Source organism: Dromiciops gliroides, chromosome 2 (genome assembly GCF_019393635.1).
Source record: "Dromiciops gliroides isolate mDroGli1 chromosome 2, mDroGli1.pri, whole genome shotgun sequence".
NCBI classification, from domain to species: Eukaryota; Metazoa; Chordata; class Mammalia; order Microbiotheria; family Microbiotheriidae; genus Dromiciops; species Dromiciops gliroides.
This window is the reverse complement of record NC_057862.1, coordinates 665657312-665680104: the sequence shown is the minus strand read 5'-3', so window position 1 is coordinate 665680104 and position 22793 is coordinate 665657312. Positions and strand designations below refer to the sequence as shown.

Genomic DNA, 22793 nt, shown 5'->3' with positions numbered 1-22793 from the left:
GGGTCTAGGATAGAGTATGGTGGTGGTTGTTCTTCTAGAGAAACAAACTACCCCAGATGATTGCAGCAACAACTCGCATTTATAAGGTGTCCCTCACAGGAATACCACGAGGCAGATAGTTCAGATGTTTGGGGAGCTGTGGCACCAGACAAGGTTACAGGAGCTATTTCTGAGTCAGGCTGGGGTACACTTGGGGACAGGGTAAATTGTTTCTCAGGGCCCCCTCTTCCTGTCAAGGCCCTGCTCCCCCATGCTCAGTCCCATCCCTTTTCCCCATTGCCTGCTCCTTTCCTTCGTAGCCAGCAGAAGAGAAAGAGCAGTTACTCCATAATGAGGAGTACCAGGAGACGATGGTGGAGTCTACCTTTATGTACCTGACCTTGGACCTTCCCACTGCTCCGCTCTACAAGGATGAGAAGGAGCAGCTCATCATCCCCCAGGTGCCGCTCTTCAACATCTTGGCCAAGTTTAACGGCATCACTGAAAAGGTGACCCTTCTACTTCCTCCTCTTCTCTACCCAGGGCAGTTTGTTTCTTGTGAGGGGTGGGGTTCAATCATTCATTCTCTCGGCTGTTGTGGGAGCCGGGCTGTAGCAGTATCCCAGGTGGGGCCATTGGTTCAGGGGCACCTGAATTGCTCTTCCCTTCTGGTGTGTGCTCGCTTTTCCCGCCTAGAGAAAGCAAGCCCGTGGTCAGAGCCTTCGGGTGTTTGCAGTGGGCTCATCGAAGAGGTGACTCTCCTTGGCCTCAGAGGGTGGACCTGGGAGCAGTGGATAGAAATGTGGAGGCTGAATGTCAGGAGAGAGTTTTAAACCAGCCGAGGCTTGTCCAGAAGAGAACAGGAGGCCTCTGGGGGCGGGCTGCGCCTTTGTCTGTATTTGGTTGTGGGGATTCTGGCTTTGGCATGTGTGGAGCGAATGGACTCTGGGGCTCCACCGGCTTCTGCTTCTGCCCCGACAGGGGGGGCATCCCCACGGAGTAGTGCTTCCTGGCACACCTGGGCTTGCTGTGTGATCCTTGACCTGCCCTCTTTGTCTTGGGAACAGCCTCGGGTCACTGGCTCCAGGTACCCCTTTGTCCTTGGGGCTGGCCCTTCTTCATCCATCTGTGTCCTGTCTGCCCTTGTCTTCTGTCTACCACTTCACTTGCCTGAGTCTTTTTTGTTCTGAACTTAACAAGTGCTAACCCCCCAAATGGGAACATTTTCACTGGACAAAGTAAAACAGAAAAGGAAGATTTCTGTGTGAAATCGTGAATGGCTACTTCTGCGTGTGGCCTTTAACCTGTTTGTCGTGCCTTGGTTTCCTCTCTAGCCGATGTTGGGCCACAACCCAACTCAGGTTACCATTTACAGTGTTGGTTGTTTGGCTGCCCATTGCTCAGTGCCAGCCTATGTTAATGATTTACAGTAATACTTGACCATGTTTAACTTGTTTCATTATATAGGTAATGGTTGACACACTTTCATCAGTGTAACAGAATGGCAGATCCAGTCAGGCAGAGACAGAGGAACTTCCTGACGTCACCCAGCTAGTTAGAATTAGAACCTAATTCTGAGCATTCCAGCCTATTCCAAGATCTCCATTTATTGTTTCTGCCCTTGTGCCTTTACATGTCCCACCGTTCTCCCCTTTCCCCCTGCAGAGGCCCATCCTGGCCTTTTTACCAGCCTATGCCTGTCAGCAACATTCTCCCAACCAGACTCCAGACAAGAAGCCTTCTCCCCCCTCTGGACTAGGCTCCCACTTTTGTACTTAGTTTGTGCTTGCCAGTGTGCTGCTTCTAAATGTCTGTTGCTTGTGTCCTTATTTCAGCTATGTTATAAAGTTTGAATGCAGGAATAGTGTCTTCTGTTTCTCTTATGCCCCTACTGCCCATGCTTAAATGTTGGTAGACTGGCATTCCACTTCAGAATTGTAGCAGCTTAGCTTGGGAGGCCTGTAAGGGTCATGTAGTCCAGCCTTCTGCCTAATAATACAAGACTCTGCAGGAATATTTACAGGAGCTCACTATTCATTTCATTCTCGGATATGAGAATTAAAATCACCCTTTGGTTTTAGTGTTCCCCTGAGGACAACACAGAAGTCTCTCACCCACCGGCCTTTCCAAGAGGGTCTTCCCTGGCCGCCTTCTTGTCCAGCCTCTCCATCACTGGGTCCTTCAGCTATTCATGTTGATGTAGTTTTCAGACCATCACCCAGGTGTTTACTCCCCCTGCTTTGTCAGGGTCAGTCTTAAATCTGCTCAGAATTAAACACTATCTCCTGGCCCCAGGAATGAATTATTACTCAGCGGAATTTGAATCCTGCATTTCTGTGGGAGCAGGTGAAGATTGGCTTAGATTTCTCAGTAGCCTCAAGCCAGAGTGCGAGTCCTTGGCTCTTAGGCTGTTTCATACAAGTGACAGTCACTCTGGGGCTCACTTTCCTCATCCGTAGAACGAGGGGGGTTGGACCCAGGTGGCCTCTAACTCTGTGATCCCCCTTTGTTTGCTGGGCATCCCTTGCTGAGGGGTCTGCCTTCTTTTCCAAGACTTCACTCACAGGCTCAATCTCTCTCCTCTCCTCAGGAATACAAGACTTACAAGGAGAACTTTCTGAAACGCTTCCAGCTCACCAAGCTGCCCCCGTATCTTATCTTTTGTATTAAAAGGTTTACCAAGAACAATTTCTTTGTGGAGAAGAACCCGACCATTGTCAACTTCCCCATCACGTATGTAGCAAATCCCTGGCTTCTAATCTTTTCCTCCCCATCTCCGTTCCTTAAAGAAGACTGGGAACTATAGATTTTTAAAGTTACTCTTTGGAAGGGGGTTGGCTTGTCGTTGTTTAGTCTGTCTTAGAGCAGATTCTTTATTCATATTGGGAATTTTCATGACTCAGAGAAAAGGAATCTAGACATAAAGGGTGATACCATAGGCAAATTAGAAAAGAAAGGAATAGTTGACTTGTCAGATCAATGGAGAAAGGAAGAATTTATGACCAAAGATGAGGTAGAGAACATCATGAAATGCAGAATGGATCATTTTGACTATGTTGAATTAAAAAGGTTTTGCACAAACAAAACCAATGCAACCAAGATTAGAAGGGAAGTAGAAAGCTGGGAAACAATTTTTACAGCCAGTGATTCTGATAAAGGCCTCATATCTAAAATATATAGGAAACTGAATCAAATATATAAGAATACAAGTCATTCCCCAGTTGAGAAATGGTCAAAGGATATGAACAGGCAGTTTTCAGATGAAATCAAAGCTTTCTACAGCCATATGAAAAAATGTTCTCCGTCACTACTGATTAGAGAAATGCAAATTAAAATTATGCCGAGGTACCACCTCGCACCTGTCCAATAGGCTAATATGACAGAAAAGGGAAGTGAGAGTAAAGGATGTCTGGACAGGATTCAGAATGGTCAGAGGAAGGAACATCCTGACTTGGGATAGTGGGGACAAGAGAAGAGGACTCTGGGATTTGATTTAAAGGGCTGGAGTTCTGGAGGCTGGTGGGCTCATCACAGATGTTGATTTTCCCTTTTGTGTTAGATTGGCTGGAGATATTCTCTCCGGCTTTATCTAAGAAGACAGAGTTCTTCATGCCATCTCTGCAAGGCCAGAGGGAGCTCCTCTGTGACAGGGGTTGGCACGCAGTAAGAGTTTATGCTCGTTGGTTGAACTCAGTAAAAGAAACAGGGGGCTCCATGTAGTTAGTCATTAGAACCCTGTTGTATGAAATCTTATAATTACAGAGATGTGGATGGACCACGGAGCAAGTCATGATGACAGACCAGGTACAGGAGAGGAATCTAGCCTGGCAGAACCCACGTTAGCATCGTGGACTTGAATGCTGGGCTTGGCCACTTGTGGTATGGGGAGGGAGAATGGGGGTGTGGAGGCCAGACTAGCATGACAGAGAGGAAGGGGAGGGAATAAGCATTTATATAGTGCCTACTGTGTGCGGGGCACTGTGCTGAGCACTTTACAAATATAATCTCATCTGACAAAAGGCACCATTGTTCATTTCCTTATTTTAAAAGTTCCCTTTCTTGAATCATCTCAAGAAGAGCCATAAGAAAACCGCCTGGTTACTGTTTGAGAAAGAGTCGGTGGTATTCTCTCCCCTGCTTCTTCTCTCGTTCTCCTTCCATTTAGTTTTGTTTAGACTTTGATCAGTAAATTTATAGCTTTTTGGTAGACAGAATATTACTAAGTTCCTTTTTTCAAATGGGCAGGTTCTTCTCTTTTCTCTTTTTTCTTTTTTCAGGCATGAAAAAAGGTTGTTTTCACTCCCTTTCTCATTGGCTGCTGCTTAGTGTTGTTTTTCATCCATCTCCCCTCTTTATCTATTATACAGGGCATCTCCAAAGTTTTACAGTTACCAGAGCTTGAAACTTGCAGTAAGACTTTTGGGACACTCTCATTGCCCAGCGTGGTGGAAGGGTGTTAGCCTCAGAGTCCCAGGGCTTGCTGGACTCCTTCCAGATGAACTCTTCAGTTCCTCTCTTAGCCGGGACCTCAGCTCTGGCATTTGCAAAATGGGAAGGTTGGATTAGAAGATGATTGCCTAAGGGCCTGAAGAGAGAACTGGGCAGGGGAGCTAGACAACAGGAGAGAGGCTAGGCGCTGGGGGCTCACTTCCCGAACCCCTTCTGTCATTTATTGTTAGGGTTGTGGGTGTTTCTTACATTTTTTTTTTTTTTTGGAGAGGCAATTAGGGGTTAAATGACTTGCCCAGGGTCACGCAGCCAGTAAGTGTTAAGTGTCTGAAGCTGGTCTTGAACTCGGGTCCTCCTAAATCCAGGGCCGGTGCTTTATCCACTGCGCCACCTAGCTGCCCCATTGTGGGTGTTTCTTGTGGCTCTCGAAGGGGGGATGGGGAGTGTATTTATTGCTCATAGTTGCCAGCTAAGCGGAGAAGTACAGAGCAGGGTCGCACATGTTGAAGTCCCTTGGAGGGCAGTCACTGTCATCTCCTTGGGCAGATCCACAACACGGTCCCTAATATGCTGCATTATCTGCTGCCATTCTGCTCTCTTGGACCCCTGCTCTGCTTGCTTTTGCCCATTGATGCATTTTGTAAGGCTGGGACCTAAGCAGTATTGCCTCTTAGCGACTGGGCATTCTCGGAGAATTGAAGGGATAGGCCACTTTGCTTCAACAGTCAGTGTACTACTTACAAAGCATGGGACTTTCCATGTAGTTCATCATTTCCTTTTTTAAAAAATAGTTTTAAATATTTCTTGATATCTTGTATTTTTACATCCCTTTCTTTTCTGACTTTTATCTTTCCTCTATCCCATACATAAGTAGCCAAGAAAACGGTTCACCCTGATGGGTTGAGACTGACAGTAGAAGTAATGTTTAACCAGTTCTTGGTAATCACAAATGGAAAATTGCTTTCTGAGCTTAATAGTCGCAAATTAACCAGATTTCTTGGTTTTTCAACAACAGTCTGGACCTAATCAGTACTTCCTGATCTCTTTATTTTTAAGAAGCTTGTCAGTGTTCTCAGAGCTTTGTCAGATCACCAGCTTCAGTGTATTGATGCCTGTGGTCTTCTGACTAAAGTCTTCCTTGTTGGAGCTTCACAGCTTTGGCCTGAAAGCATTTAGGGCCTCAGTTTTCCTCTAACCCATTAGTCATCCTTCAGCTTGACTTGTCCTCTTAGCCGGTGTGAAGAAAAAGGCCCCATTTCCTCTTTGGCTCCCTCACTGGTCCATAAAAACTTTGGAGCCCATAGGTCTCACTCCAAAGAATTGGACTCTTTGGTATTTGCCCTGGGCTCGTTCAGGTTGCAGCTGCTCTTAAGACTTGGGTTACTCATTAAGTCAGCTCCTTTAGCAGTTGACAGGTCATTTGCCCAGTAATATCCAGAGTGACTTAAAAATGCCCAAACCTTTATTTACTTAATCATCTTTTTCTTTCAAATTAAAAAAAAATTGATATTTTTTTACATTGCCAAGATTCGTCAGTATATTTATTTCTTCTTCCAGAAAGACATCCCTTACAACAAAGAGTTTAAAAATATACCCCAAAACTCATTTCAACAAAAGTAACCCATCATCCAAGTCCAGCATTGTACATAGTAGAGGGAATCAAAAAAAGGAATGAAAATGGTTACAAAGAGTAAGTCAGGTCAGGAAACATTTCCTAAGCTGGGACCTTTGGAAGGCATTGTGCTAAGCATTAGGGAAACAAAGAAAGGCAGAAAACGGTCCCTGCCCTCCAGGAGATCACAGTCTAATGGGGAAGACAAGAGTACAACTATGGACGAACTAGATAGAGACAAGAAAAACTGGAGACAATCAACAGAGGGAAGGCACAGGCATTGGGGGAATAGGGCTTACACCCTAGGTGTCGTTCTTTACTCCTCACTTCTTCTCACCCCCTGTATCCAAGCTGCTGCCAAGTCCTTTCCATTTTCCCTTCCCAGCAGCTCTTCAGTGTGCCCCTTCCTCCCTCCCTCTCTCCCTTCCTCCCTTCCTTCCTCCCTCCCTCCCTTCCTCCATCACACAGCTAGTAAGTGTCAAGTGTCTGAGGCTGGATTTGAACTCGGGTCCTCCTGAATCCAGGACCAGTGCTCTCTATCCACTGGGCCTCCCAGCTTCCTTGTGCCCCCTTCTTTCTTGTGACATTGCCACCACTTGGTCCAGGCTACGCCCCCTCGTGCCTGGGCTGCTGCAGTAGCTGCTGGTGGGGTTGCCTGTCACAAGGCTCTTTGTGACCCCAGTCTACCCTCCACTCCCTGTCACATTGACTTTCCTGCAGTTCAGGTCTGAGCACGCCACCTTCCTATTCAGTGAACTCCAGCAGTTCCCTGTCATGGCCAGGGTTAAATATAAAACCCTCTGTCTGGCAATCGAGGCCCTTCATAACCTGACCCCTCCTGCTTTTCCAGTTTCCTTATGCTTTTGTTCAGTTGTTTTCAGTCGTGTCTGGCACTTTGTGACCCCATTGGGGGTTTTCTTGGCAGAGATACTGGAGGGCTTTGCCATTTCCTTCTCCAGCCCATTTTACAGATGAGGAAACTGAGGCAGACAGGGTGAAGGGACTTGCCCAGGGTCACACAGCTAGTCAGTGTCTGAGGCTGGATCTGACCTCAGGAAGATGAGTCTTGGTGACCCCAGGCCTGGCACTGTATTCTCTTTGCCATTTAACTGCCCTCCTTATAACTTACTGCCCTCCAGGTGCTCTGTGATGCAGTGACCCTGGCCTCCTGGCATCAGACCCTCCATCTCCTGACTCTCTGCATTTTCACTGGCCGTCCCCCATACCTGGACTTCTACCAGAAGCCCTTCCTGATCCCCACAATGGCAGTGCTGCCCTCGATTGATTATCTCCAGTTTATCTTGTCTCTCTGGTTTGTCTGTAGTTGCTGTACTGGGGTCTCCTTGAGGGCAGGGACTGCCCTCTGCCGTGCTTTGTTTCCCTAATGTTTAATTAGCACAGTGCCTGGCAAAGAGTCAGTCAGGGCTCCCGAAATGCTTCTTCACTTACTCTTTGGTAACCATTTTTGTTGCCTTTTTGCTTAAGAATTCTTGCCCTAACTGGGGCTGTGGAAAGTGCTTGGTGTGGTTTTCTTCTAATTTGTTTGGGGATTTGCCTTTGGTATTTAGATCATGGGTTCATTCTGAGCTTATTGTGGTGAACAGTGTGCCCTAGTGGTCCCGGGGGACCGGGGGGGGGGGGGGGTTTGGCTAGAGCCTCCCTAAGAGCATAAAAAGCAGCAGCATTAAATTGAGTCTCTTGTGCGGTTTCCTGCCCCTCTGCCTCCCAGAGAAGGCAGCCCTCCCAGCCATACACAGGGAGACACAGTGTCTGTGTTTTGTTAACGATCTCTGTGCCGTTCTCGGCCCAAACTCTGTTCGATGCTGACTTTGGCTTCAGAAATGTGGACCTGAGGGAATATCTCTCTGAGGAAGTGCAGGCTGTGCACAAGAACACCACCTATGACCTCATCGCCAACATCGTGCACGACGGGAAACCCACCGAGGGCTCCTACCGGATCCATGTGCTTCACCACGTGAGTACAGGGCGGCCCTTTGGCTGGGGAAGGGCTCTCTTGTCAGGGTGACCCATCACTGTTCTCAGGCTTGCATCTGAGGGAGACAGCCTGGTGGTGTGGGAGGATCCCCGGGGCCTGTGCCCTGACACCAGCGCTGCTGCTGGCACTTAGCTAAGGGCTCAATCTCTCAGGTCCCCGGCTTCTTGTGCTCAAAGGTGAGGCGACCTGCCTAACCCTAGGCCTCCCCAGTTCTGTGAAGACGCAGGCCCCTCAGCCTGTGTGGATGGGCACTGGCTACTTGATTGCTGTTGCTTACGCCTCTTAGGAGCCCAGGAGACACAGACCTGGCTCCGGGGAGTGCCCTCGAGCCTGTTGTCACAGCCTCGTCTTAGCACCAGTGAGCGTGACAACCCTTCTGGTCCTTTACTCTGTTCATTGGAGTGGGCGGTGTTTTGTCCGCTCTCACCTTTCCCTGCACATATCGCTCATCGCTTACATAGCTTGACATCACATCTTCCCAGCTGCATTTGGCAGACATAACCTGGCAATTCAGAGGCAGCAGGATTGGGAATTTTCAGTGAGAAAAAGAGGGAGAGGGAGCTTCTCCTCTCTGGGGTGGACCAGATTGGCTTGATGTACATGACCGGGTTTCTGGAACGGCAGAGAGGACGGGTTAGATGAATAATCCCAAAGCACCTTGGCCTGGACACGGTCTAGCCCCAGTCAGTCTCCCTTTGATGACTGTGCGAGTCTAATCCTTGCTTGGGGTGTTCTTTCTAGTCTGGCTTTTTTCAGCCTTTGCCTTTAAGTTTTGTTCCTTGCTCTGTGATCACTGCATGAGGTGGATGAACCTGCATTTTGCTTCCCTCCACCTTCAGGGCACAGGCAAGTGGTATGAACTCCAGGATCTGCAAGTCACTGACATCCTCCCCCAGATGATCACACTGTCTGAGGCCTACATACAGGTAGGGACGGCTGCAGAGACTGAGCTCAGAACCAGTCAGCCAGCGAGTATTCGAGCGCCTGCTTGTGTGCCCACCTCCGTGCTAGGCAAGGGCAGGGCGTGCAGGAGACGCACGTGACACCATCTTTACTTCCAAGGAATTTACCTCGTAACTAGAGAGAAGCAGACGCTCTGCCGCCCTTTAGGAAGGCTTCATGTGTGGAGCTGTCACAGACAGAGATGGTATATGTTAGTGTTGAAGAATGCAGCGTGTTGCTGTGGGCATTAAAGGGAGAGTGGTGGTCAGAGTGTGTGTGCGTGCATGCGTGTGTGTGTGTGTGTGTGTGTGTGCGCGCGTGTGTGTGTGTGCGCGCGTGTGTGTGTGTGTGTGTGTGTGTGTGTGTGTGTGTGTGTTGGGGAGGGGGTAGACCCGCCATTGCAGGGTCAGTAGCATTTCTAGGCACCAGGGAACAGGGTGGATGTTCCTGAGGAGTGGAACCCCTGGCTAAGGGCTTGGAGCTGGGACTTAGTGTGTTGTGTTTGAGGGAGAAGGAGATGATCAGCCTGACTGGACCGGGCTTGGTGAGGGTGGAGAGTGAAGTAGGATTCAGTTGGGTAGAACCCAGTGTGACCCCGAAGCCAGGCAGGGGAGTGGACGTTGTGTGGCTTGGATGGGGGGTGTGAATGGTGGGACCCCTGGATATTTCAGAGATCTGGGATTGCTTCAGTGTGGCTCTTAAGCCAGTTCAGGTCACCACCCTTCCCTCTCCTCGGACACAGGTTGGGATAGTTGTCGCCAACCTGGGGCCAGCCTGGTAATGAGCCTCCTTAGCTGGGCTGGTCCTCAGGCATCTGCTCAGACAACTGGTCACCTTGCTGTTTGGTGCTGGGCCTGTCCTGTTCTCGGAATCAAAGGGTTTGAGAGCTGGGAAGGACTGCGCCAGCTAGCGAAAGGAATCCTTGCTACAACTTATGTGACAGGTGGTCGTCCAACTTCTGCCTAAAGACCCGAAGAGGAACCGAGACTGGCTTCTTTGCCCCCCTCCCCACTTTGCTTCTGTTTTTGCCCTTGGGGGTCAAACACAACATATCTGATTCCTGCTCCATTTGTCAGTCCTTGAGCTACCTGAGGTCGGCTGTCCTGACCCCCGCCATGTGGCATTTCACCTGCCCGTAAGGCCCTTCTCCATCCTGGCTGCTCTTCTCTTGCCTCTGTCCAGCTTATCAATGTCCTTCTCAAATTGTGTTGCCCAGAACTGACCACAGTAAGCAGTTGGGTGAGGGCAGAGGGGCTGTCACTTCTGGGAGGCGGCTCCCGCTGAATTCATTTTCAGATTACGTGAGCATTCCCAGCTCTCATCTAATTCTTGGCTGATGGCGAGTTTGCAGTCTCCTAAAATGCTCAGATTTTTTTCCGGCCAACTCCTACCTAACCACGAGTCCTCCATCTTGCACTAGTAAAGTTGGGTTTTTGTGCTCAGTGCGTAGCTTCCTGCTAAGATCTCTTGGATCCGGACCATTGTCCAGTTAGTTAGCCAACCTTCCAAGCTTTAAGTCATTGACAACTTGGATGACCATTCCACTTAGGCCTTTAGCCAGGTCTTAGATAGAAACTGTAAACAGCACAAGCCCCAGACAGGTCTTTGGGATAATCCTCCAGAGACCTCCCACCTTGATGACATTGAGTTCTGAATCCATTGAGTTGTATTCTCATCTAATCGAGCTCCGCATCTCTTCAAAGGGTAGGGGTGCTACTCTATCATAAGCTTTGCTGTGTCCATAGCATTCCCGTCTGCTAGCTTAGTGCTTTTGTCAAAAAAAAGGAAATAATGTGTTCCTGATGAAGCCATGCCAGCCCTTATAATCATTGTTTCTCCGCCATCTCTTTAAATGATGAGTATTAAAATTTCCCAGGAATCAGTCAAGCTCATGAGCCTGTAGTTTGCAGGCTTTGTTCTCTTCCTTATTTTGAAAACATTTACCTTTCTCCAGTCTTGGGGCACATTGACCAGTTCTTGTGGTATCTGGGAGGGCAGCCGGGGCTCTCTTACTCCCTGCTCACTTCTTTTGGGGATCAGCTTCCTCTTAGTCTTTTTGCTCCTCTGCTGAGAAATCAGAGACAGTGTAAAGGTTGAGCATCTCTTCCCTTGGAAGTCATTCATTGTCTGAAGAAAAGCCCCATCCCTTCTTTGATCCACCTTTTCCCCAAAAGCCCATTTTTGTTGTCCTTCGCCTCGCCGCCATCCTCGACTCATTCTGAGCTTTCCTTCCTAGACTTCTCTGGCTAGACTTCTACTTATGCTCTTTCTCACCTGGCTTTGCTTTCATCTTCTGTACATTTCCTTCTTCTTTTAAAAAAAAGGAATAAACATTTTTATTTATAGTTTCGAGTTCCAATTTTTATCCCTCCTTCCCTCCCTCCCCTTGCCCCTCTCTGAGGAGGTAAGCAATCAGATATGGGTTATACATGTGCGATTATGTAAAATATGACCATATTAGTCATTTTCGACATTTCCTTCTTAAATCTGGGTTGGCTGGAGAGTGCTCTGTGCGTCCACATCAAGCTCTTCAGACAAAACAGTCTCCATTTTGCCTCCTCTTTGCAATTGCTTTCTTTCATTTCTTCAGAACAGAAGAAAAAGAAGGTCATTCTTGAGCATCCTTCTTCTCCTCTGGCCTGACTCTCCCAGTACTCTGTGGGGTCCCACCTATATTTCCTCTGAGCCCTTAGAACTCTGCTTCTCCCAAATCTAGGGTGTGGGTCAGACTCTGCCTGGATTTCCTCTCCTCTCTCACTAGCACTGGGTTGCAGTGGTCCCTCCTCAGAGTTTTCAGTGATGCTGTCCTAGGACCAGTTCTTTTAAGGTGCAGAATAGACTTTCCCCTCATTAGGTCCTGTCTTATGAAGTGGAAATGATCACTAAGGCAAGCCGAGGGCTTATTAGCCACTCTTTTTGGCAGAGAGCCCTCCCACAGATGTCTAGGTAGCTCAAATGTGCTTGTGCTTCTCTGGAGGGGCCTTAGAGAACCCAGTGTGACCTCCACGAAGCATCAGCTTTGAGTGTCTGTGGAGGGAGAAGCTCGTTGACAGAGCTGGGGGGAGGCAGAGGACAGTATGGGAGCATGGGGAGGGGGATAAGGCATGTGCAGCCCTCCTCCTCCTAGTGTAGTTTGGTGGCAGTGGGAGAGGCCACGGCTCTCCGTGGACAGCTTTGCTGGGGTTATTGTATCCTAAAAGGAGATTTGGGTTTTTGGTAAAGTAAGTGATAAAGGGAATAGCGGTTGGAGATTGAGTGAGGGGCCCAACTGGAGAGAAGCTGGAGAGGCCTCAGCCTGATTAGAACAGAGATGGAAGCGAAGGAGGCGCTGGAGCTTGGGAGCCCTTGGCAGGGATGGGATGGAGGAAGTTCTGAGTGTGGAGAGCGGAGAGCTGAGGACTGACCCTGAGGGGTTGTCACCAGAGCCGAGGAGTGGGAAGAACTCTGCTCCGAGTTATGGGTGTCTGTGAGAGGAGAGAAGGAATGGGGTCGGGGCACTCAAAGACACCCTTGGGAAGCTGGGTGGAGGAAGAGGGGAGGCCTGGGGCGCAGGGGGAGCAGTCGAGGTGAGAAATGTGGTGCCACAGGCTTCTGGGGGCTCTAGAAGGAGGCCCGGGAACCGAGCAATGGAGGGACCACGGGCCATCTAGCCAGCTAGGGGACTGCTGCACGGGGCAGGGGGTGGAGGAGCCCCCTTTTTTTCCTCTTCATGGGTTTGCTTCCGTTAGCCCAAGACTCAAAGGACTTTGGAGTGGGGAGGAAGAAAGGAAGGGATGGGGAGGAAGAGAAAGGGGGGGGGTGGGGGGAGGCTGGAGGCCTCCCGGCAGAGGGGCCAGTGGGGCAGAAGCTGAATCTGGATCCCGGTGTGTTTATCTGTTATAGATATGGAAGAGGCGGGACAGCGATGAGACCAACCAGCAGGGGGCGTGAGGGGCCACCTGCCTGCCTCCCTCCCAGTGACGATGGAAGGAGCCGGGACTGGCACAGCCGGGCTGGCGGGGCCTGTCTGCCCCTCTTTCACTCCTCTGTGGTTCTGTCTTCCACTCCGGCTCCTGCCCAAGCCCTCGGGCTGTCTCTTCACGATGTAATTGATTTCTCAGGAGCCCCCAGAAGCCTGAAGGACCTAAGAGAAAGAGGGCGTTGTCCCTCACACGCTTCCTGCCCCAGAAGGGGCCGCGAGCCTTCCGAGCTTGCTCCCCAAGGAAGAGGATGACCTTTCCCCTTTGGATAGCTCTGATTAAACACACGCTGTTCTTAAGCCGACTTGTCGTTGACGCTTCCTTCCGTTTCCTCTTGTTCAGGTGGGGACTGCTCTCTGGCCTTATTCTTCCTCATCAGCTCCTAAGGAGCTCTGTGGGAAGACTGACTCCCCTGCTTGTATCTGGGGCAGGGGGGCAGTGTGGTGCAGTGGGTAGGAGATGGGCCTTGGAATCCTGCCCTGTGACTGGCTGAGTCACTTTGCCTCCAGGCGCCTGCCACCTCCCGAACACTCAGACGAACGGCCCAGTTTCATCGGTGAAGGGAATCACCACACTGGAAAATGAAGTCAGGTCTGGATTCAAAGAGCCAGCACCTCAAGGCTTAGAGAACACTTTGTGGAAAGTAGGTAGTGAATTGTTCTCCCCATTTTTCAGATGAGGAAACAGACTCAGAGAAGCTGAGAGATGTACCCGTGGTCCCTGAGCTGGCAGGTGTCAGAGCCCAGGTCTCAGCAGGGCTCAGCCCTCGCCGGCAAAGTGTCTAGGGGGTCTTTTTTTTTTTTTTTAGTGAGGCAATTGGGGTTAAGTGACTTGCCCAGGGTCGCACAGCTAGTAAGTGTTAAGTGTCTGAGGCTGGATTTGAACTCAGGTACTCCTGACTCCAGGGCCAGTGCTCTATCCACTGCGCCACCTAGCTGCCCCATCTAGGGGTCTTTTCAAGGGGAGGGGACCTGGGACAGCACCAGTCTCCCAACACACTCATTTTATAGGGAGGAAACCAAAAAGCTGTCAGTCCGTCAAGAGAAGTCTATCTAGTAATCACCCCATGGCCAACTGAGTCATCCGAGAAGAACACCCCTGGAGCTCACTATCTAATAAAAAGAAGAATCTTCACAAATTGTCTTAGGTTTGTCTACAGTGGGAGCGTACCTTTGAATTGAACTGAAACACCTTGGCTCTCACCTCCCACACACCACATGTCTCTGGACTTGTACTTAGAGTCCTACTGTCCCAGAACTCAGGGGACATGTAGCCCAAACCCTACATGGTGTAGCCTGGGGGCCTTTCTAGCCAGCAGGTGTCCAGCCTGCCATTTGGACAAGAAACCCACCGAGTCACAGGGAGGCCACTCTTATTCTTCCCGAGTTCTTCTGTTGAGCTCATTGAGCATTTGTGTGCTGAGTGCTAGAAATACAGAGAATGACCCAGAAGCCTCACAATCCCTGAATCAAGGGGAGACAGTCTAAGTAACCAGGTGTATACCCGCTGCAGGCAGGGCATAGGAGGGAAATCTGCTTGGGAAAACATCACCAGCTGTGACAGCAAGAAAAAGTCTCCTGAAGTCAGCCAGGGAGAATAAGGGGTAGGGGGCAGTCCCCCACTCTGGAGCTTAAACTGGTTCTGGTTCTGTGCTGGGGAACCAAGCGAAATGCGTACACCAAGTTCTCTCATTTTCACAACGGGCTTTCTGGTGACTGACAACACCAGGCATGCCAAACACCCTCCTCTGCCTGTCCTGGGCCGACCTGTCTCTATAGACTGTCCATTCTGGTGCAGGCCTTTCTCATCCCCTGTTTTTTCCCAGTGTAGCTATTTAAGCCATTGAGTGTTGATGGGTCTATTCCAAGAGGCTGACCCTGACCAGGGCACAATGCCATGAATACAATGGCAGTGGCATCTGGAAGACCGCAGCCTCTATTGAGAGTCGTTCTGTGGCCTGGCTCTCCTGTGTGGTGGCAAATAGGAAATCCTTGTGATGGTGACAGCTTTTGAAGTATAGCTTGAGATCTGACCATTCTTCCTTTTTCCATCACTTCCCTTGAGATTCTTGATCTTTGATGTTGTCAGATGGATTTTCTTTTCTAGCCCTAGACCTTATCCCTTCAGAACTTGGCATTGAATACATTAATGGAGTGTCGGCATTTGAATATATTGTCACTTGATATCTCCAGCTACTTGGGCCTGCTTTTGCTGCTCTAATTGGACTTTTGGTTGTGTCCTAGCACGTGGGCTCAGTTATTTTGAATGAAATTTCTGTCCCTGCTGATTCCCTATAAGGTACTTTTTGGACAGCCCTGGGAGGTAGGTAGTGTAAATCGTATCCTCACTTTTCAGGTGAGGAAACAGCTGGTGCTGGGCCTTGTCTAAAGGTGGCAGAGCAGGTGCTCAGACCCAGATCTTCTGCTGGCCTGAACAGTAGGGTTCTTTCCACAGTGTCTGCCTTGGGGAGAGAAAATCGGGCCATCCTGGTGTTCATGCCAACCCTGTGTTTTACAGCCTTGAGCTTTCTGGGGCCAGGTTTTTTTTTTTTTGGCAGGGCAATGGGGGTTAAGTGACTTGCCCAGGGTCACACAGCTAGTAAGCGTCAAGTGTCTGAGGCTGGATTTGAACTCAGGTCCTCCTGAATCCAGGGCCGGTGCTTTATCCACTGAGCCACCTAGCCGCCCCCTAGGGCCAGGTTCTTATAAATGGAATAAATTATAAGCAAGTAAGTGAAGCACCAGCCTCACTTTTGTGATATATATATATATACACAAATAGGTGTTTCTTCTAGACAGACCTGTTGGGGGCCAGTCTCCTGAGGAGACTTGAGGACCGTAACTGTCTTCTCTTATTTGAGTAACTCGTTCTCCTTTGCCTCAGAGGGCAAAAATAGGAATAAGTAAGAGTGGGTGTTTCAGAGGCAAATTAGGTTTGAAGTCAGGAAAAACTTGCTGAAAATCACCCCAGAGTTGGATGGGTTGTGTTCGGAAGCCTACGCCTTACTGGAGGGCGTGGAGCAGAAGTTGAGTGACCACCTGTGGGGTATGTTGTAGAGTGGATCCTACTTCAGATTCCAATGAGCTTCACTAACCACTGAGCTTCCTTCTGGCTCCAACATCCTGTAAGTGTGTCTACACTTGGCAGCTTTCCCAGCCAAAGACTGGAAGAAATTTGGGCAGCCCGCCTAAGTCCAACAGGTAAATACAATGAGAACCTTACTTTGCCCAAAGGATAATACCTCCGTAAATACTTGTGAGGGGCTTGACTCATTTATCGTGGAAGACAGAGGGGACTGGTTCTGCTCTATGGAGGGCAGAGGTACTCATGACAGCTATCACAGAGTCCAGATTAAGCTTGACTGGAGGAGCTGTAAGTAAAGTTGGCCAAAGGTGGGCAGCTTGCCTGGGACGTGACAAGTCCCTCCTCACCTGAGCTCTTCAAGGAGGACTGCATTGGGTGTGGTTGGCCTCTGAAGTACCTTCCAACACCGAGATTCCATGATTCTGACTAGGTTGTAGCTTCACATAACCGCGAGATGCAACCCTCGGGTACTTCACCTCCCTGTCCTTGGGGACACCCATGCCACTGAGGAGATAAAATACCTGGCGTCAAAATTCAGTGTCCACTGGAGTGATTTAAGGGCCAAGTTTCTCCGAGCTGTGCCTGATCTAAAACAGGATGAAAATGGGCTTGGCCAGGCTGGCCATTTCAGGTTTGCATTCAGTTTAGTGGACTTCGTTGAGGACAGACTATTAGGCCCCTTGCTGGGGCTGCAGTTACAAAGGCAGAATGCAAAACAGTCCCTGCCCTCCACGAGCTTCTGTTCTACCTGCTGTGGGGGCGGGGATGGACAAAAAAATACAAAATCAACAGAGAGAAATGGAAGATCATTTTGAGAGGGGGAGAGTATGAAACCTGGGGAAGAGGGGAACTATGAAGTACCTGAGTGACCTCTCTCTCACCTATGGAAGGATGGAGGGAAGGCATTCTTGGCATGGAGGAGAGTAATGTAGGTAAGCCTGGAAAGGTGGGTGAGAGACAGTCTGTGGTGGGTTTTAGTTGACATCAGAAGTATGTTGTTCAGTCTTTTCTGGCTCTTTGTGGCCCCATTCGAGGTTTTCTTGCCAAAGATGGTGGTTTGCCATTTACTTTTCTAGCTCATTTGACATGAGGAAACTGAGGCAGACAGGGTGAAGTGACTTGCCCAGGGTCACACAGCTAGTAACTGAGGCTGTATTTGAACTCAGGTCTTCCTGACTCCAGGCCTGATGCTTTTTCCATTATGCCACCCAGCTGTCCAGAAGAAATATGGGGGGAGCAAACTGGAAAGCTTTGACCCCCCCACTCCCTTACCAGAACTGTTTTGTGTGATGACTGTTTACCTGGTAATTTGAGGAGAGTACTGTTAACTAAGGGGATCAGGAAGGACTTCCCATAGAAGGGGGAACCACATCTGAGCCTGAAGGGGTTCTAAAGAGTAGAAGTGAGGAGGGAGGGAGGGCCTGATAAAATAGAAGCCTCATTGAGCCTTGAGTAGCCATGATGATAGCTGGCATTTATATTGTGCTCTAAGGGCCAAATGGGTTTATGAAGAGTCAGACACTCTTAAAGCCACCAAGCAACAGCAAGGCTTGCAAAGGCTTCATTTGATCCAGATGAGAAAACAGGCTGAAAGAGATTAAGGAACTCGGCCTCGGAAACCCAGTTAGTTAATGAGGCATGATTTGAATTCAGGTCTCCATCACTATGCTATTGAGCTAGCTCCCCAGTAATAATAGATTATATTCATATAATGCCTTAGGTTGTGGCACAGTGGATAGAGCACTGGGCTTGGAATCAGGAAGTCTCATCTTCATGTGTTCAAATCAAGTCTCAGACACTTCCTAGCTGTGTGATCTTGGGCAAGTCACTTAATTCTTTGCCTTAGTGCCTCATCTGTAACATGAGCTAGAGAAAGAAAGGGCAAAACACCCAGTATCTTTGCAAAAAAAACCCAAACCCAACCCAAATGGGGTCACGAAGAGTTGGACAGGACTGAAGCTACTCAGCAACAGTTAAATATATTCTTTCATTTGAACCATATAGCTTTGCAAAGTACGTAGAAAAAGTATTCCTCTCCACATTCTCTATGTGACTCCTAATGCCCATCTCTCCAGAGAAGTAATTTCTGGCTTCTTATGCTACACCTTATTGTCTTTCTACCTTCAATGGCAAAATGACAAACCCTTATTAAGATCCAAATCACAGTTCTTCATGGGTTGATGTCATTGTGGAGGGAGAGCTTGGAACTCTGCTACTCAACATTTTTGTAAATGATTTTGATGAGTAGACAGCATGCTTGTCAAATTTCTGGATGACACAAAGCTCAGAAAGATAAAGAAGTTGGCTGATGGCTTCACAAGGGATCTCAGCAGGCTAGATTGATGTACCAAATCATATCATGTGAAATTTAATAGGGTAAATGTAAAATCCTCCACCTACCTTCAAAAAGTCAATTTCCCAAGTACAGGGAAGTGAAAGGTGATATGAAAAAGATCTAGAGATCTTAGTGGACTACAGACCCAATAGGCGTCCACATTGTGATGTAGCTGCCACAAAAGCCAATGTGATCTTGGGGTGCATTGAGAGGCAGAGCATCTAGAACATTGGAGATGATAGCCCTGTTACATGGCCATCTGATCAAGCCACACTCAGCCTGCTGTGTCCTGTTCTGGATGTCCATTGGGGAGGACACAGATAATCTAGAGAGTGTCTTTAACAGGGCGAACAGGATATCGAAGGGCCTGGAATCCATGTCACATAAGATTGGTCAAAGGAACTGAAGAAGAGGCAGTGGGGGGGTGTCCATAATTTTTGTATTCCAGGGATTCGGTTTGTTCTGCTTTATCCCAGGGGGCAGAACTGATGTTTCCTAACAATTAGATCTGTTAAAAAGTGAAATAGGCCGGCTGCTTCTGGAGGCAGTTGGGTTCCCCCTCACTGTAGAGTGTCAAGTGGAAGTGGGATGACCAATTGCGGGGGATATTGTAGAGGGGTTCCTTGTTCAGGTATAGGTTGGAGGAGATAGCCTCTGGAGTTCCGTTCATCTCTGAGACTGTCTAGACTCAGACTAATTTTTTTTTTTGAGGCAGTGAGGGTTAAGTGACTTGCCCAGGGTAACATGGCTAGTAAGTGTCTGAGGTCGGATTTGAACTCAGGTCCTTCTGATTCCAAGGCCAGTACTCTATCCGCTGTACCACCAGGCTGCCTTGATTTTGTAATGTATGTGAGACACTGCTAGACACTGGGAAATACAAAAACATACACAGTTTCTGCCCTTAAGATATTCTCATCTGATGATGATCTGTCACTATGTGTCATAAGGTAAGTGAAGGTCCTGACAAAGTACTGTGAAGAATCTGAAAAGATCATTCTCATCATGGAGGGAGAGGGGAAGCAGGAAAGGAGGTGACTGAAATAACAACAGGTTGCATCCCCAAAGCACTTTTTTTTTCTATTTTCTTTTTTTTTTTTTCATAAAAGCCAGAGTACTTTATAGTTCACAAATCACTTTTCTTCCAACAGCTTTGGGAGGCAGGGAGGAAAAATAGTATTTCTCCCATTTTATAGGTGAGAAAACTGAGTGAGAGAAATAAAATGGATCACACAAGGCTACCTACCTGGTTTCAGAGCTAGGATTCAAACCCACAGCTCCTCAGTCAAAATCCAGCTCTCCTAATGGTGCTGGCATCTGAATTGGATTTTGAGAGAAGGAAGGATATGTGATAGGCAGAGATGGGCAGGCAGACAAGTTCATTTTGTGGCTTTAGTTTGCTCCCTGAACTTCCAAGGAAAGCTTCTGAAGATTGGAAATAGTTTCCTGGGGTTAACTTGAAGCATCATGGGACTGTGGGAGAGGAAACCCTTGTGATTAACGGGGAAAAGATGGGGGCAGAGCAATTCCCTTTACTGGGTGGTGAACAGAGGCTAGCTCACCATCTGGTACCGTTCTCTTTTAAAAAATTTTTTTTTTGGGGGGGGGTTGGCCAATGAGGGTTAAGTGACTTGTCCAAGGTCACACAGCTAGTAAGTGTCAAGTGTATTAGAAGTTAGTGAAGAGGGGCACCTAGGTGGCGCAGTGGATAGAGCACCGGCCCTGGAGTCAGGAGTACCTGAGTTCCAATCCGGCCTCAGACACTTAACACTTACTAGCTGTGTGACCCTGGGCAAGTCACTTAATCCCAATTGCCTCACACACACACAAAAAAAATAAAATAAGTTAGTGAAGAGGGGGCAGCTAGGTGGCACAGTGGATAAAGCACCGGCCCTGGATTCAGGAGTACCTGAGTTTAAATCTGGCCTCAGACACTGGACACTTACTAGTTGTGTGACCCTGAGCTTAACCCCCATTGTCCCACACACAAAAAAAAAGTTAGTGGAGAAAGATAGGGTGGAAAACCCTAGCTTAGATCTATGCGGGAATAGCCCTAGCAAACCATGTGAAGTTTTGCCACCATGCTGAAATCCTGGATGAAAAGAGGCCCTCTCTTTTTCTCTGTCTCTCTGCCACCAAGCCAAAGTCCGAACAAAAAAGAGAAGTACCCAGCAAGCCACCCTCACTTTCCTATTTCCTGTCTCCCTCCTGAAAGGGGAGGTCCTTCAAGCTGATTGGTTGAGGGTGGTCTCTTGTTGATGTCTAGTCTACAGCCTCTGAGAACAACACCCTACTCAGAGCCAGTCAGGTGTGGTCTCGATTTAATGATTCTTTTTTTTTTTTTTTTTTTAGTGAGGCAATTGGGGTTAAGTGACTTGCCCAGGGTCACACAGATAGTAAGTGTTAAGTGTCTGAGGCCATATTTGAACTCAGGTACTCCTGAATCCAGGGCTGGTGCTCTATCCACTGCGCCACCTAGCTGCCCCTCAATTTAATCATTCTTTTTTTTGTTGTTTTTTTAGTGAGGCAATTGGGGTTAAGTGACTTGCCTAGGGTCACACAGCTAGTAAGTGTTAAGCGTCTGAGGACAGATCTGAACTCAGGTCCTCCTAACTCCAGGGCCGGTGCTCCATCCACTGCACCACCTAGCTGCTCTCAATTTAATCATTCTTAAGTAGGTTCTCAGTTTCTCAGTCTCATCCAATTCAATCAATTCCAAATCAATCTTCAGGTGGGGGCCCCTGGGCATCTGCCAAATCCCATTATTTTATCACACATGTAATTAAGAAAAAAATAAAATAAAATTTTTTTCATTGTTTGGAATTTTATTTTCCAAATTACATGTAAAAGCAAATTTTGACATCAATTTTTAAAAACTCTGTGTTCCAACTTCTCTTCCTCCCTCCCTTCCCACCCCCCACCCCAAGAACTCAAGCAATTCAATGTAAGTTATACATGAATAGTCATGGAAAACATCTCTACATTAGCTAGGTTGTGAGAGAAAACAGATAAAAAGCAAGACTTCAGATTAAGGAGTTGTCCAAAAGAAAAAAAAATGTGTTTCAGTCTGTTTTCAGATACCATCAGTTCTGGGGCAGCTGGGTGGCACAGTGGATAGAGCACTGGCCCTGGAGTCAGGAGGACCTGAGTTCAAATCCGGCCTCAGACACTTAACACTTACTAGCTGTGTGACCTTGGGCAAGTCACTTAACCCCAATTGCCTCACTAAAAAAACCCAAAAAACAGATACCATCAATTCTTTCTCTGTAGGCATATTGCAATTTTCATAAATCCTTCAGAGTTACATTGTATCATTGCCTTGCTGAAAATAACCACGTGCTTCCCAGCAGATCATCTTACACTATCGCTGTTATAAAATAAAAATTAAATGTAAAAAAATACATTTCTATTGATAACTTTTGTTCTTTTTGGTGTTTCCCATTGTATCCTTCCTCTGATAAAGAGTCATTCCTTATAACAAAGAATAAAAGAAAGAACTAATCAGCACATTAGAAAAAGCTCCCATTATATGTTGCTTTCCACACTGATAAAACACCATTTTAGTCATTTTGTACAAGAAAACTTGAATAAAAGAAAAAAAATGAAAGTGAAAAATAGCATGCTTCCCCGTCCTGGGACAATTTAAACCATTCTTATCTCCTTTTTCTTGAAGCTTTGTGATTTGTAACTCTCTCTGCTGGAGGACAGAGGTTTCCTTTCTGGCCCCTCTCTGCCACCTTCCTCCCCTTCTCCTCCCACCTCTGCCTAGGCACATTGGGTGTCTGCTTCTTTCTAGCCTTAACCTTTCCTTTCATTTCTGCTACAGGATCCTCAGATTTGAGGCATTCAGGGCTTAGTCTCAATTTTATTCTTCAAGGGCACTCTGCATCAACTTGAACTGGAAATTCCCACCTACCCCTAAAGTCTGGTGGTTATGTTGTTTTTCTTTACGAAGACCTCCTGTTGTGGTTTCCATTCAGTGTCCAGGGTGGAGGTCAGGGAGTACAAGGATGAAGTAGCCAGTCTGCTAGAGGTAGCTCAGGAAGGGGTGTTGGAACAAAAAAAACCGTAGGAGATTGGGAAGGCACAGAACCTCAACTATCCATGACATGTCTTTTATTATTTTTCTTTTGTTTTGTTTTGTTTTTGTGAGGCAGTTGGGGTTAAGTGACTTGCTCAGGGTCACACAGCCAGTAAGTGTTAAGTGTCTGAGGCCGGATTTGAACTCAGGTCCTCCTGACTTCAGGGCCGGTGCTCTATCCACTGCGCCACCTAGCTGCCCCCTTTTTTTAAATAAACATTTTTATTTAAAGTTTTGGGTTCCAAATTCTATCCCTCTCTCCCTCCCTCCCCTGCCCTCTTCAGGAGGTGGTAAGCAATCAAATATAGGTTATGCATGTGCAATCATGTAAAACACCATAGTAGTCATTTTGTACAAGA

General features: G+C 47.9%; 1 protein-coding gene across 1 annotated transcript in view; it reads left to right on the top strand.

Annotated features, from left to right (window-relative positions):
* Positions 1–13236, top strand: part of USP39 (ubiquitin specific peptidase 39) — a 34424-nt gene extending 21188 nt beyond the window's left edge. Inside the window, exons 9-13 of the mRNA XM_043985353.1 lie at positions 300–488; positions 2570–2712; positions 7880–8015; positions 8876–8962; positions 12861–13236. Of these exons, the coding sequence (XP_043841288.1) occupies positions 300–488; positions 2570–2712; positions 7880–8015; positions 8876–8962; positions 12861–12908 (603 nt within the window). The 3' untranslated portion in view covers positions 12909–13236. The remainder of the gene's footprint in view (positions 1–299; positions 489–2569; positions 2713–7879; positions 8016–8875; positions 8963–12860) is intronic.
* Positions 13237–22793: the final 9557 nt, after the last annotated feature.